Source organism: Setaria viridis, chromosome 8 (assembly GCF_005286985.2).
Source record: "Setaria viridis chromosome 8, Setaria_viridis_v4.0, whole genome shotgun sequence".
Lineage (NCBI taxonomy): Eukaryota > Viridiplantae > Streptophyta > Magnoliopsida > Poales > Poaceae > Setaria > Setaria viridis.
Window position 1 is genome coordinate 37,149,884 of NC_048270.2, and position 14,663 is coordinate 37,164,546.

The following is a 14,663-nucleotide window of genomic DNA, read 5'->3' on the forward strand; positions in this document are numbered from 1 at the left end:
CATATCACTGCCGGTTTATTGCTAAAACCGACAGTGATGTTATTTTTTCTTACCGCCCGATAGTGAAAGGTTATTACCGCTAGTTTTATTTAATCCGGCAGTGATAGATCGGCCAGGATAGACCTTTCTATAGTAGTGGACATGGGTTCCAGTGACGGTGGCTAAGAGAGAAGAAAATGTTGTTCCCAGTGACGGTGTCTAAAGAGAGCAGAAAATGTTGTTCCCGGTGATAGTGTCTAAGAGAGCAGAAAATGTTGTTCATCTCATCTATTGTAGTTCCTCTAACCAAACAAAAAATCGGGATGGATCCATCCCTCTTAACCAAACACGAGTCCGGATGATCTTATCCCCAAAAACTGGGACAGGACCAACTCATCCCAACTTGTAGCTGCTTCAAGGTTTATATACGTCTAAATTTAGATCATTAATCAGATCCGATGAGATACAGAAGTAAAAGAAAGAAATCTGGAGGCTAAGCTTGCAGTTATCTTACGAATATTAAAACACTAAAAGGGTAGAAAAATCAATGACAGCCACGTGAGACTTACACATTTGTTATCTCATCATCTAGTACTGGGTAGAAGTACATTGGAGAGCAAAGCAGGCAAAGTTGCAAACAATGAAGTGGAGGAGCTTGCCCGCGGCGACTGTAGCGATCGCCACTGGCGTCGTCTTCTTCCTCTCTGCCATAGGAGCACCAGCGGCCATGGCCAGTGTCGTCGAACACACCTTTGTTGTAAGTATTATGAGCATCCATGGCCACTGCCCTCTATTGTTTCTGCATAATGTTAACCAGCATCCGTACTGGATCTGGAACAGGCAATGCAAATGTACATTTCCATAATTGATTTGTTGGAACATGCATATTTAGGTGAGACAGGTGAAAATGACGCACTTGTGCAAGGAAACGCTGGCAACCGTGGTGAACGGGCAGTTTCCAGGGCCAGCAATAGAGGTCACAGAGGGAGACTCGGTGACAGTTCATGTCGTCAACCAGTCACCCTACAACTTAACAATCCACTGGTAAAACTGCAAATCCTTTTATTATAGCATAGAGAAACAACCTGCACATTGCACTTCTAGCAACAAACTTTTCGCCATGTCTAAAAACAATTCACATATAACTTCCACTGCATTTGGATCTGCTCAGTCTGTCAAGCGCGTGAAATATACTCCAGCGCTGATCTACTGCCTAAGATGGGGATTCAACATTAAGTTGATTGCCGGCACATGAGAAATAGCGCATCAGATTTCATTTTGTTTTCTGAAGCTTCTGTTCTGTGTTTTCTGATGCAGGCATGGAGTGAAGCAGCGGCTCAACTGTTGGGCAGACGGGGTGCCAATGATCACCCAGTGCCCCATTCTACCAAACCAGAACTTCACCTATAGATTCAACGTTGCTGGACAGGAAGGCACATTGTGGTGGCATGCTCATGTTTCCTTCCTCCGGGCTTCCGTGCACGGCGCCTTGATCATCCGGCCGAGACGTGGGGCCAGCTCGTACCCATTTCCGAAGCCTTACAAGGAGATCCCCATCATTATAGGTTCTATATGGAAGCTGAATAGTTTTCGAATTTGGCATGGTTGCAGAAGTGCTATTATTCTCCCGGCTGAACTCTTGTTACTTTGATCTTGGTAATGGCAGGTGAGTGGTGGGAAATGGACCTTTTAAAGGCGGACTGGGGCATTAAGCAGCATGTGATTGATGCTTACTTCAATGCATCGACAATAAACGGAAAGCTTGGAGATCTCTACAGCTGCTCTGGTAATCAAGTAGTAATTTTGATAAAGGGGCACAATTTCCTAATTTCGATTGGATTCAACTCTGCAGGTGCCGTAGAAGATGGATACTTGCTTGATGTGGAACCCGGAAGAACCTACCTGCTACGAATTATCAACGCTGCGCTCTTTGCTGAGTACTACCTAAAGATCGCCGGCCACAAGTTCACGGTTGTCGCCGCAGACGCCAACTATGTTAGCCCGTACACCACGGATGTCATTGCCATTGCACCCGGTGAGACCGTGGATGCCCTTCTGGTCGCCGACGCTGATCCTGGCAGATACTATATGGTAGCCGTGCCCAACCAGTCGCCGTTGCCAGACCCGCAAAGCCCAACGTTGATCACCAGAGGAATAGTTCAGTATAGCAACAAGCAAAGAGCTGCCGATGGAGGAGGACGTCCATCCAGTGATATTCCAGTGTCACCAGAGATGCCTGACCAGCATGACATGATTACATCGTTCTACTTCCATGGAAACCTGACAGGCCTACACCATCCCCAGCACCTGGAGGTGCCGAAGCATGTTGATGAGCGCCTGTTCATCACACTCGGCCTGGGCTCCATCTGCCGGGGAGGACAATCTTCCTGCAAGAGGAGCGAGAACAATGAGTCCATGGATGTGGCGACCATGAACAGCTTCACCTACCAGCAACCTGCGGTCGCTACACCACTCCTGGAGCTACACTACTACAGCATCGACAACCGCGTGCTGAGCATGCTGCAAGAGCTCCCAGACAAGCCGCCGAGGGTGTTCAACTACACCGACCCAACCCTTATCCCACCTGGACCCAAAGAAGCCAAGCTGGAGCCGACGTCCAAGGCGACGATTGCACGGCGTTTCCGGCAAGGGGCTGTGGTGGAGGTGGTGTTCCAGGGTATGGCGATTTTATCAAGCGAATCGAACCCGATGCACCTACACGGGCATGATGTGTTCGTGCTCGCTCAGGGCGAAGGCAACTATGACGCAACGAGGGATGTGCCAATGTACAACCTTGTGAATCCGGCTGTCAAGAACACCGTATTTGTGCCGAGGCTTGGCTGGGTTGCTGTCCGCTTCATCGCAGATAATCCAGGTGGGTCGCAGATCTCCCTTGTCCGTTAAATTTATTTTTACTTGAAATAGCTGCAGACCTAAAAATTTACTTTTAGCCGGTATTATGTAGGGAAAAAATATCCTGTGATACGAACGTCACATGCAAATAACACAGCTAGATTATAGAATACTATTTTTAAGTAGCTTCCAAATTTGAACAAAAATCTTATTGGACAAAAACAGTTAGCTAATTATTATTGTAGCTATCATAAATATAACTATCATAAATCGCAAGAGCTGTGTTTCCAAGAGAAAATAAGAATTTTCTCCATCTTTCGACATATTAACCCCCCACATTGAAGAAAATTATTTCATGTTTAGTTTCTGGGAAACTATTACATTTCACTCAATCTAACGATTTGTTTAGACGTGCACTGTATTTACTGGTGTATCTTTGAAACATCACCACCAATATCTAATACTTTGTCTGTCATGGTGTACAGGGATATGGTACATGCATTGCCATTTTGGGTTTCATCTCTCAATGGGCATGGTTGCATTATTCATCGTAGAGGATGGGTCAACAGTGAACACATCTCTCCCTGCACCACCTGCGGATTTTCCAACATGTGGACATGACCACAATGTTATGTCAAATGAGTTCTACCCTATCTAAGGAAATTGAACTGACATTGATAAATGGAGTCTAGTAGACAGTTCCAAACACTGACTTTCAAATAAGTTTACAGAGGAAAGATGCATAAATCTCGAGATGAAACAAAAATCCTTGCTAGTCAAAATTAATCTGTATATGTATCTTGAGATGTGTCCTATTAGGTAAACATTTAATCTATAACGTTGAGCTGTAATTATGTAAACATGGGCAGAGAGACAAAGAGGACGCTAGGTTATTTCCAAAGGCATCCTCTAAGCCCCACCATAAAAAATTATGGGTGCCTACCCTATCTATGGGACATTATAGAATATTAATTATAACACTAAAGCAATGAAATAAATGATGTGCTACAAATAAAACATTTAGGCGAGTGTCCGATGCTGAAGGGCGCCACGCGTCGGCCATCTAGCGTGGTCCTGCACGGCGCGTCCTTTGCAGGGCTCCTGCACAGAATTTTTTTCCATGCATTATGAGTGACGGCCCTAGCAAGATACGTTACCACTAACTCGTTAAAGGTTATGGGTTATGACGTGCATCACTGCGTATCACCTTTCCCAAATCACATAGCTTGAGTTCTCAAGTAGTGCTGCTGTTCTAGCCGGTTTGCTCTGCGATGCACACTTCTATACACTACGGGAAAGCTAAAAATTGCCGAGTGTATTTTTTTTACCGAGTGTTTTTTTGCGAGCACTCGGCAAACAAGCTCTTTGCCGAGTGCCAAGCCAAAAACACTCAGCAAAAAAAAACACTCGGCAAATCGGGGCTTTGCCGAGTGTCAAATAAAAACACTCGGCAAAGCCCCCTCTTTGCCGAGTGTCAAAAAAAAACACTCGGCAAAGAAGGGGGTTTGCCGAGTGTTTTTTTTTTGACACTCGGCAAAAAATAATTTTTTTTCCTCTTTTCACTATGAAATTTTTTCTACTCCCCACATACAACATGTGGTACTCCATGTTAAAATTTGGTATATTTTTGGATGTATTTGCTATATTTATTTAATTAATTGCATTTCAAGGAAATTTTTGGTATAAGTCAAATTTGAACTGCAAGTGATTCAAATTATGGAACAAAATAAGTAGAAAAATGATATTCATATTATTCGGCCCAATTTGAGACCTGACCCATGAAATGACAAGAAATTTTGAACATCTTGTTCAGGAAACACGACCACGAACGTGTGGCAGTGGTATTTTTAAATTATAAAAAAAAAAGCAAAGTCTGAAAATTATGAGATTTGTCATGATGTGATGATATCATAGGTGGAGGCTGTGGAAAAAAATTGAGAATGTTTTGCACATTTCGTCACGTACGATGTTTACAAACTGAAGCATTTCAGAAGAAGAATAGTAATGTTGAGAAGGATTGCATAAGATTTGGAGTCAATATGACGGTCGAGTTTTGATTTGACTACAAAACTTTTTGTATAGTCAATAGAGAATATATATTATTTCATTTAAATTTTTGACAATTTTTTAAAACTGTTAGATATTTTTTAAATTTTTTTAAAAATATCTTTGCCGAGTGTCCTAGGTTAGACACTCGGCAAACAACCGTTCACCGAGTGTCACCCTAGGACACTCGGCGACCCTTTTTTTTTCCCAACCGCAACGCCTTATCCCCGCACCGCACTCGGCCCCCTCGATCTCCTCAGCCACTACTCCCTCACCTCTTCCTCTCTCCCCCCCACCCCCGGCCCCGGCGCCCGGCGCCCCCCGGCCCGCCGCCCGGCGCCCCCCGCTCCGCCGCCCGGCGCCCGACGCCCGGCCCCTTTGCCGCCCGGCGCCCGGCCCCGCCCGCCGCCGCCCCCTTCTTCCCCTCCGGATCCGTCCTCTCCTTCCCCAGCTCCCGCCCCTCCGGCCGGATCCGCGCCCCCTTCTTCCCCTCCGGCGCGGATCCGGCGGCCCCCACCTCTCTCCCCTCCGGATCTGGCGCGTGGTGGCGGGCGGCAGCGGGCGTGGCGGTGGGCGGCAGCGGTGGGCGGCAGCAGGCGGCAGCGGCGGGCGGCGGCGGCGGGCGGCAGCGGCGGGCGGCGGCGGCGAGCGGCCGCGGGCGTGGCGGCCGGTGGCGGCGTGGTGGTCGTGGCCGCGGCCGGCGGCAGCGGGCGGCAGCGGCGTGGTGGCGGGCGTGGCGGCCGGTGGCGGCGTGGTGGCCGTGGCCGGCGGCCGACGGCCGGCGGCTGTTTCTGTTTTTTTTTATTTTTTCCGAAAATGTTTGCCGAGTGCTCGATGTTCGACACTCGGCAACTCCACCGTTTGCCGTAGGAAAGTTCGCCGAGTGCCGTTCGCCGAGTGTTACACTCGGCGAACTCTTTGCCGAGAGTTTTTCGGCCTTTGCCGAGTGCCTCCTGTTTCCGGTAGTGATAGTGGTAGATCTATCATATATGGCTATACGTTTGGTACTTGGCACTTAACAAAAGGTAAAGTGGCATGGTCGTAGATGCGTTTTACATAGAAGTTAGCGCATGGGCATTGACGGAGATCACATGGCATTAACTGCATTTGTCATCCAACCACGCCGCGATCCTGTCATAATTTCACTATCACTTGATGTTTGTCAATAAACTTGATTTAAAGAAAGAGCTTCATCAGACTAAGACTAGGTGATTAGTAAAATCGATTAGTGATCGGATCAAACTAGTGCACTCGATGCTTACTTGGTCATAGATCATGGACTTTGCTTGAAACAAATATTAATTATGGCTGAGTAGCACGGGCTTAGTTGAGGCAGGGAACCAGGAACACGAACGCCATACGTAAGGCCGGCCCAGCACTCAGCGCAAGCAGCCTGCTGGGCAGATCTAGCAGTATAGCACCATACGGCAGCACATGGGCCTGTAGCACCACAGATACAGAATTGCTTAGTTTTTGGCCCGATTTGTTGGAATTTTATATATGGTGGGATTCTTACTTTCATGTTTTTGGACACATTTGCATTTCCTGGTGCGCTCATGAATAAAGCTTTCATGAAAGTTGTTCTTGTCATTGTGTTAATTTGAATTTAAAAAAAAACTTGATTGTTGTAAAAGTCGTGATTAAATTTCTTAGTCTATACACGATTCGTGGATGTATAGCTCGGATAATGAATTTCTTAGTCCAGCGAGCAGGTATATGATGGCTAGTGAGGGTAGCGCCTATTTTTTTAAGTAGATGCATATTCATATGAACATAGATCTTAGGAAGAGAACGTTTTTCTTTCTATGTTTTTTATCTTGTATTAACCTTTGCTACTTAATTTAGCTTAGTTTTTCTATCTACAAAACTCATATCGCTTGGTTTCATTAGTAAGATTCCACTTGTTCCACAGATTGATAAACTTTGGAAAATTCCTCTGAGAGAAAAGTTACAACTGATCCATGCACTTGTGGTTCACTACTGCCAATAGTAGTCAAGTTCATAGCTGCAATAACCAATAAGTGAATCAACATGTGGCCTGTGAGAGTAATGTAGTTAAAGAGGTTGCGGATCAATTTATGGATCAATCTGTAGGGGATGTAGTTAAAGAGTTTATTACACTCTTAGGGTATGACATTTACCAAGTGGGTATCGCTATGGACAAGTTTGATAGATCGGGGTCACCAATAGATGCTGCAGACTAGCTACGCAAGATAGAGAAGGTCATGGATGGGTGTATAGGCAATATAGAGAAGGTCATGGATGGGTGTATGATTACTCTTTAGGACTCCTAAAGTCTTCTTTATACCCATGGTGCTATCACTTGGGAGGTCTTCTTATAACAGTTTAGAGCTAAGTTTTATCCCACAGTTTTTAAGAATAGGATAGCTAATGCGCTACAAGGAAGTAAGTTAGTGGATGAGAATGAGATGAAATTCTTTAGTATTGTCCCCTTCGTGCCTAATGTGGTGTCACACCTGATTTTAAAACAAAATCAATTGCTACCTATATGTATGCCAGGATCTGGTTTTACATATATACTGACATCATAAATGAATAACAGCAACAATATCACGTAAAGAACAAGAGAGTATATCAAAGATTTACGCTTAATCCTGGAAACAAAAGCTCCAAACTTCACAGGCAATTGACTGGGGGCTGCGTACGCCTAGAACTCAGCATCATCTTCAGAAAACTTCACACACCTTCTTCTTCTGAGCAGCAGTAAGCAAGGGTGAGTACACTTATGGTTAGTACTCAGAAAGGCCACAAGAAATAACCAGAATAACGATTTAAGTCCATCTTTAAGTTTATTAATCATGTGAGGGTCCAGCCCACTCTTGACCATGAGCACGGCTGATATATCAATTTTACACTGTGGAGGTTGTACACTTTCACCACAAGTTGTGTAAAAGTTCAAAAGAACTTTAGACACAACCATGCTATGCTAATTAGGCACTCATCACACTACCAAGGTGTGACTGCATAGGGACACTACAAGGTCTTTACAAAGATTCCCTAATAAGAAGTAGCCTGCTAAGGTTTCTGGATCAGTAGTAGAGAAGATCAGTATGACGGCCGGGCTATACCCCATCTGCCGCCTCCCCTCTTGCCCTTTCGGTAAGACCGCTTCAAACTAGAGTATCTAATTAATTAGTCAAGACTAGAACCATATAATTTTGTAGTTGCACTGTTTTCCTGGGTGATTCTCCATGTTCCAATTAATGCATGGTATTCTTGCAATTACGTATAGATAGAAGGATGGTTAGGGACACTTGCCTTTCTCCAAACAAAAGTTATTCTTACTGCTCTTCAGCTCTTGCTCTCTTGAAACTCTTAATCTTCAAAGCTTATGAACAGCAATCCTTCTACTTGAAGCAATCACTGCCACAAACATACAAGCAAACAAACAAGTACAACTAAGAACAATACACCAAAACAAAAGAAAAGCTTTAAAAGAGCGTACTAAAGGATAGGGCTTGATTCTAAGATCGCGAGGATGCAAGATACGCTTAAAACGGAACTATGGTTGAAAAGACAAAGCTAACGTGAGATTATTATCAAACAACAAAAGACTATGTGCTAGATATATTTTAACTCAAGAAAATCATGTGTAAAGGTTATTTCATAGAAACACCTTATGTTAGAATTAACTCAAATTATATTAGTGTCTGAGAAAGCCGCAAGAAAACTTAATAAAATTTTATTTGTAAATGTGTCTATATAAATTATACAAATTAAATTTATTATGAAAATAACTTAGGAGAGAACATATAAGCGCATAGCTTTCTGAACTAACCAAATATAATTAAAAATACATTTATATTCATCTTAGTCAAATTAACATTTAATTATGAAGATTCGAGATATAACCTTTGTAGCTTTTATTTATTAAACAAATTGAATACACATTAATCAAATTGAGTTTAATTTATAAAAAGCTGAGGTATACCTCTAATTAGCTTTTAATTGGAAGAGTTATTTAAATAAATATTAATCAAATAAACATTTAGTATGAAAACACGGGTTAACTCTAATTAGATTTAGTATATAAGTACTTAATGATATTAATATTTTGAAAAAATTACAAAATAGAGAATATGATCAACATTGCTTCTATTGCGTAATTTAAGTTATATGAATCTAACACAACAAGAACCGATAGAAACAGAGCTTAAACGTAGAATCTATAAGCTAAACAAGGTTGCAAGGACCAAGTCATGATTAGCCCTAGACAATAGGGGCTAGCGAGGAAGATATCTTAGACTTAGTGAATAGTCACTGTGAATAGGTGAGACCCGAGGGTTAGATCTACAAAAGATTATGGCTTGGGCTCGGTTGCAGGCACCTAATAGATCTAGGGGTTATCTGTGAAACGCACAAGACATAAGGAAAAGGTTAAACATTACAGGGTTCTCTAGGGGCTTAATCGCAAAAGGGATGGGGGCTTATTCTTCCTCCTCGCTTATGGTGGCTCTTGGCGGTGACCCTCACCGGTGCTACGGGTGGTTGTGGTCTCTGGCGGGCGGCGCAGGAGGTGCAGGAGGTCGAGGGGATCTCGTGGAGGCTCTTACCGGCGGCTGAGGTGAAGGGAGACGGCCGGAATTTGGTGGAGACGGTGGACGACGGAGATGGCGGCACACGGTTCTTCATGGGTGGTGCTCCTCCGATGATGAGTTGATGACAATGAGCAGCGGTAGGTGTGCGGCTTGGCCTCGCAGAGCTCGTGGTGGTGTTGACTTGCTCGGGCGGGCAACGGTTGCAGCGAAATCAAGCGGTCAAGCTCGACGGCGGCATTCGGCTTCGCGCGGGTGGCGACTCCTCTGACGTAGGGACAGAGATGGTGATCGACAGAGGAGCTTCGTCTCGACGACACAAACCTCCTGGTGATAGCGGCTTCGTCCGGCAGCGTCCTGACACGGAGAATCGAGGAGCGGAAGCCTAGCAGGGGTGCTCTGCTTCAGCGGCCTCGGCTCGGTTCAATTGGCGGCGCTCCGGTGGTGGAACGACGATGGTAGGTGATGGAGCACAAGGCCGGGGCTCACCTTTTATACGCTCGGGACACGAGGCTTGGCACGGAAGCCAAGGTCGGCCGGTGGCGCGCAGGTGCAACGCGCGTGGAGAGCAGGCATGGGTCGGGCCTCCCAAGCTCAGCCCGATGGGCTTGGTGGGGTCCACCTGCAAAGAGAGAAAGGTTGGGGCGGGTTAGCATCGGAGTGGGTTCGGGTTAGAGTAGGATCTGATCCGAAAAGGGATTTAAGTTTTGTTATTTTCCGGAGTATATTTTCAGTGCGAAAACAAATCCAGAATATTCCAGGTAATATTTTTAAAGCGCGAAAAATATCCAGAAAATCCCAAAATTCCAGGAAAATTCCTAGAAATAGTTTGGGACACAAGGAATCCAAGTAAAATTACATGGAGCTCATGAAAAAGATTCTAGAGATTTCTAATAAATAGATTTAGCTTTAGAAAAAATGACAAGAAATATCAGAAAAATTTGAAAAATTCTCAGAGGAACCTAATCGACATCTAAACGCATTTTAAAACCTTTGCGCTCATGAAATACCAAGATGCATCAACATGAATACAACACACACATAGAGCCATTATATTTAATTCAGAAAAGCACTCAATTGTTTTCCTAAACTAAATTTCCTGTCAAGAAAAAAATATTGAGAAAATTTTAAAATTATGAGAAAATCATTATTTAATTATTCATTTTAATCACATCCTGAATCCAAAAAATTTCAGGGTGTGACATGTAGCTAGAGATGAGCATGAGAATGTGAGGAAGTTCTTTAGAGGACATAATGCATGGTATAGAGAAATACAGAAAAGTGATGGGTACGAACCCACCGACTACTTATCTTGTTGAAGTGGAGGAGGCAAGAAAGACGAATCGTCGTGGGAGTGTTATTAGTGGTTCAGGTGGCAACAAGAAGAGAGCTGCTGAGGAAGGAGAGCGAGTGTCTTGTCAGCGATCTCCGATCCTATTATGAAGTTCAAGCTAAACCACCCGTCTAAAAAATCTCAGTCATTTGACATCCTGCAGGGAATCTCAATTCACGTGTTCGCTACTAGGACACAGGCTTTGATTTACTTCAAGCGTGGGAAACCTCACCATTCTTCAGAGTTCGCCGTTTCTGGACTTTGTCGCAACTGCAGCAAGAGGAGATCATGACCGGCTATTGTTTGCAAGAGATACCCAGAATGTAACAGCTCATAACTAGAGGTTTTTTATTCTAACAGATCACAAGCACGTACTTTGTTCGTTTAATATCTAAGACCATACATCCCCTACTTCTCATGTTCGATCCAATCGGGTAGTACTAACTTGTTATTTCTTAGACATGCATGCCATGTTCACGCTGGACTAAAGTTTTTGACAGAACGGGCATCATGTGAATACTGATCAGATCCAATCAGATATAGAAAAAAAAAGGCTCGTGGGTAAGCATGTGGCTATCATAGGAATTTAAAAATGATAGAGAATCATTGATAAAGTCATAAGTGATTGAGACATAATTTGTTTTCTCATAGTTTGTCAACGCAGCCTCTATCTGGCCACATGTCTACTTACCGAAGTACATGCATATTCAGTACTGTGCATATATATTCACATGCGCATATGTAGTACTGCGTGGAAGTGCATTGCAGAGAGCAAACCCGACGAAGTTGCACACAATGAAGTTCAGCAGCTCGCCGGCGGCGTCTGCAGCGATCGCCATCGCTGTCGTCTTCTTCCTCTCTGCCAAAGCACCACCATCGGCCAATGCTGCTGTCGTCGAACACACCTTTGTTGTAAGCATGATGAGCATCATGGATTTAACTACCCATGTTCTATCATTTCTGCATAATGTTGACCAGGATTCATACTATACCTAATCAAGGCAATGAAAATGTACATTTCCTTGCTTGATCGTGCATATGCAGGTGAGCCAGGTGAAAATGACGCACTTGTGCAACGAGACGCTGGTCACCGTTGTGAACGGGCAGTTCCCAGGCCCTGCGATAGAGGTCACAGAGGGAGACTCAGTTGCTGTTCATGTCGTCAACAAGTCACCCCACAACCTAACAATCCACTGGTAATAACTTCGAATCCTTTTGTTGTCGCAAAGAAAAACTGCATCCCCGGTACATGTCTTAAAACAAAACATAACTTCCACTGCAATTGAACTTGGTTAGTGTGTCGAGTGCTTGAAATATACTCCAACCTTGATAGATTGCCTAAGATGGGGATTCAAATATACGGCAAATCTCATTATCTCATTTATGTTTTCTGAAGCTTTTCTCACCTGCGCTGTCTGATGCAGGCATGGCGTGAAGCAGCGGATGAACTGTTGGGCAGATGGGGTGCCAATGATCACACAGTGCCCAATTCTACCGAACCAGAGCTTCACCTACAGGTTCAATGTTGCTGGACAGGAAGGCACACTGTGGTGGCATGCTCACGTTTCCTTCCTCCGGGCAACCTTGCACGGCGCCTTAGTCATCCGGCCGAGACGCGGGTCCAGCTCGTACCCTTTTCCGAAGCCTTACATGGAGATCCCTATCATTATAGGTCTGTGAATTATCGCGCCTTGTTTGGAACTGAAAATGTGATGTTTCTAGCTATATGAAAACTAAGCTACTTCCGAATTTGGCAAGCATCTAGCAAGCGTGCTACAATTGTTACTGTGATCTTTGTGATGGCAGGCGAGTGGTGGCAGATGGACCTTTTTAAGGCGGACTGGGGCATTAAGCAGCATAAGATTGATGCTTACTACACTGCATCGACAATAAACGGAAAGCTTGGAGACATCTATAACTGCTCTGGTAATATCAAGTTGTGAGTTGGATATACGTTCATGTTTAAATCGACACACTTCCTTCATTGTGCTTGAATTGAACTTTGCAGGTGCCGTGGAAGATGGATACAAGCTAGATGTGGAGCCTGGGAAAACCTACCTGCTACGAGTAATCAATGCCGCGCTCTTCGCCGAGTACTACCTAAAGATTGCCGGCCACAAGTTCACGATTGTCGCTGCAGATGCCAACTATGTTACCCCCTACACCACAGATGTCATTGCCATTGCACCTGGCGAAACGGTCGATGCCCTTGTGGTCGCCGACGCAGCCCCCGGCAGATACTACATGGTAGCCCTGCCCAACCAGTCACCGAAGCCAGACCCGCAGAGCCCGGTGCTCATCACGAGAGGAATAGTACAGTATAGCAACAAGCAAAAGCCTGGCAATGGAGTGGAACATCCATCCTTTGATATTCCAGTGTCACCAGAGATGCCTGACCAGCATGACCTGATGCCATCGTTCTACTTCCATGGCAACCTGACCAGCTTAGTACACCATCCTCAACGCCCACGAGTGCCAACTCGTGTTGATGAGAGATTGTTCATCACACTCGGCCTGGGCTCCATCTGCCGGCAAGGACATTCCTCGTGCGGGAGGAGTGAGAGCGATGATTCCCTTATCGTGGCGACGATGAACAACGTCTCCTTCCAGCAACCCGCGCTAGAGATGCCATTATTGGAGATGCACTACTACAACCCCGACCGCGTGGCAACCATGCTGCAAGAGCTTCCGAACAAGCCGCCGATGGTATACAACTACACTGATCCAGCCCTGATCCCACTGGGACCCAAGGAGGCGAAGTTGGAGCCTTCATCCGAGGCAACGGTTGCCCGGCGTTTTAGGCAAGGCTCGGTGGTGGAGGTGGTGTTCCAAGGTACGGCGTTGTTGCAGAGCGAGTCGAACCCGATGCACCTACATGGCCATGACGTGTTTGTGCTAGCTCAGGGGGAAGGCACCTATGACGCCGGGAGGGATGCAGCAAGGTACAACCTTGTGAATCCACCCATCAAGAACACCGTGCATGTCCCGAGGCTAGGGTGGGTTGCTCTCCGGTTTGTCGCAGATAATCCAGGTGCGTAAAGGGCATACTTGTCTGGTAAATTTATCGATATAGCTACAAACCATATAAAGTCATTCTTTTTAGCCAGTATTATCTTGGAAAAAAGTATCCTCTCATGAAAGTAACAAGGCTAGACTGATCAGGAACACTTCTTTTAAGCATTATTGGAGAAAATTCTTTTAAGCCAATTTTGATCAAAAATGTTATTGGAGAAAAGCATTTAGGTAATTATTAGTCTAGCAGTAGTAAATACAACTTCTGTAAATCACAAGATCTAGCTGTGTTTCCATTAGAAAATAATATTTTACTAAAGTAACAAAATTTAATGGGTTCAACTTTAATTTGACGATATTAACCACACTTTGAAGAAAATGTTTTCCGATGAATTGGAAACCATTACATTTCATTTAATCTCCCATTTGTTTAGATGTGCACCACTAATATAAGGTACTTCTTCTCCAATGGTATACAGGGATATGGTACATGCATTGCCACTTTGGTTTTCATCTGTCAATGGGCATGCTAGCATTGTTCATCGTCGAGGATGGGAGGACAGTGGGCACATCCCTCCCTGCACCACCTGCGGATTTTCCGACATGTGGCCATGACCACAAACTGATGCCAACTGAATTGTACCCTATCTAAGGAAATTGAAGTTGCATTAACAGATGGAGTATAAGAGATAATTACTAGCACTAGCCTCCAAATGAGCCGACATATAAACGATGATCATGTATCTTGAAATGAAAAAAAAAATATAGCTTGTCTAAATAATGTAAATCAGGAGGCTGGCTTATTATATGTACAATTTTAATCTATAATGTTCTATTTTTTTGACCGAAGACAGCACTACCTATTCTTTTATAATTTTTTTATT

General features: G+C 44.5%; 2 protein-coding genes across 4 annotated transcripts; both read left to right on the forward strand.

Moving 5' to 3' along the window:
* Positions 1–569: 569 nt before the first annotated feature.
* Positions 570–3,514, forward strand: LOC117866519 (laccase-15). 3 transcript variants are annotated; one of them, XM_034750740.2, is made up of 6 exons: positions 570–736; positions 872–1,023; positions 1,297–1,544; positions 1,646–1,765; positions 1,832–2,854; positions 3,318–3,514. In XM_034750740.2, the coding sequence occupies exons 1-6, from the start codon at positions 620–622 to the stop codon at positions 3,488–3,490; spliced, it is 1,833 nt and encodes a 610-aa protein (XP_034606631.1). In that variant the 5' UTR covers positions 570–619; the 3' UTR covers positions 3,491–3,514. The 3 variants fall into 3 exon arrangements, with proteins under 3 accessions (XP_034606631.1, XP_034606630.1, XP_034606633.1); XM_034750739.2 differs by having other exon boundaries at positions 1,646–2,854; XM_034750742.2 differs by lacking the exon at positions 1,646–1,765.
* A 7,984-nt stretch (positions 3,515–11,498) lies between these two features.
* Positions 11,499–14,632, forward strand: LOC117866520 (laccase-15). Its single transcript, XM_034750743.2, has 6 exons — positions 11,499–11,679; positions 11,812–11,963; positions 12,192–12,439; positions 12,574–12,693; positions 12,776–13,798; positions 14,259–14,632. The coding sequence occupies exons 1-6, from the start codon at positions 11,563–11,565 to the stop codon at positions 14,429–14,431; spliced, it is 1,833 nt and encodes a 610-aa protein (XP_034606634.1). The 5' UTR covers positions 11,499–11,562; the 3' UTR covers positions 14,432–14,632.
* Positions 14,633–14,663: the final 31 nt, after the last annotated feature.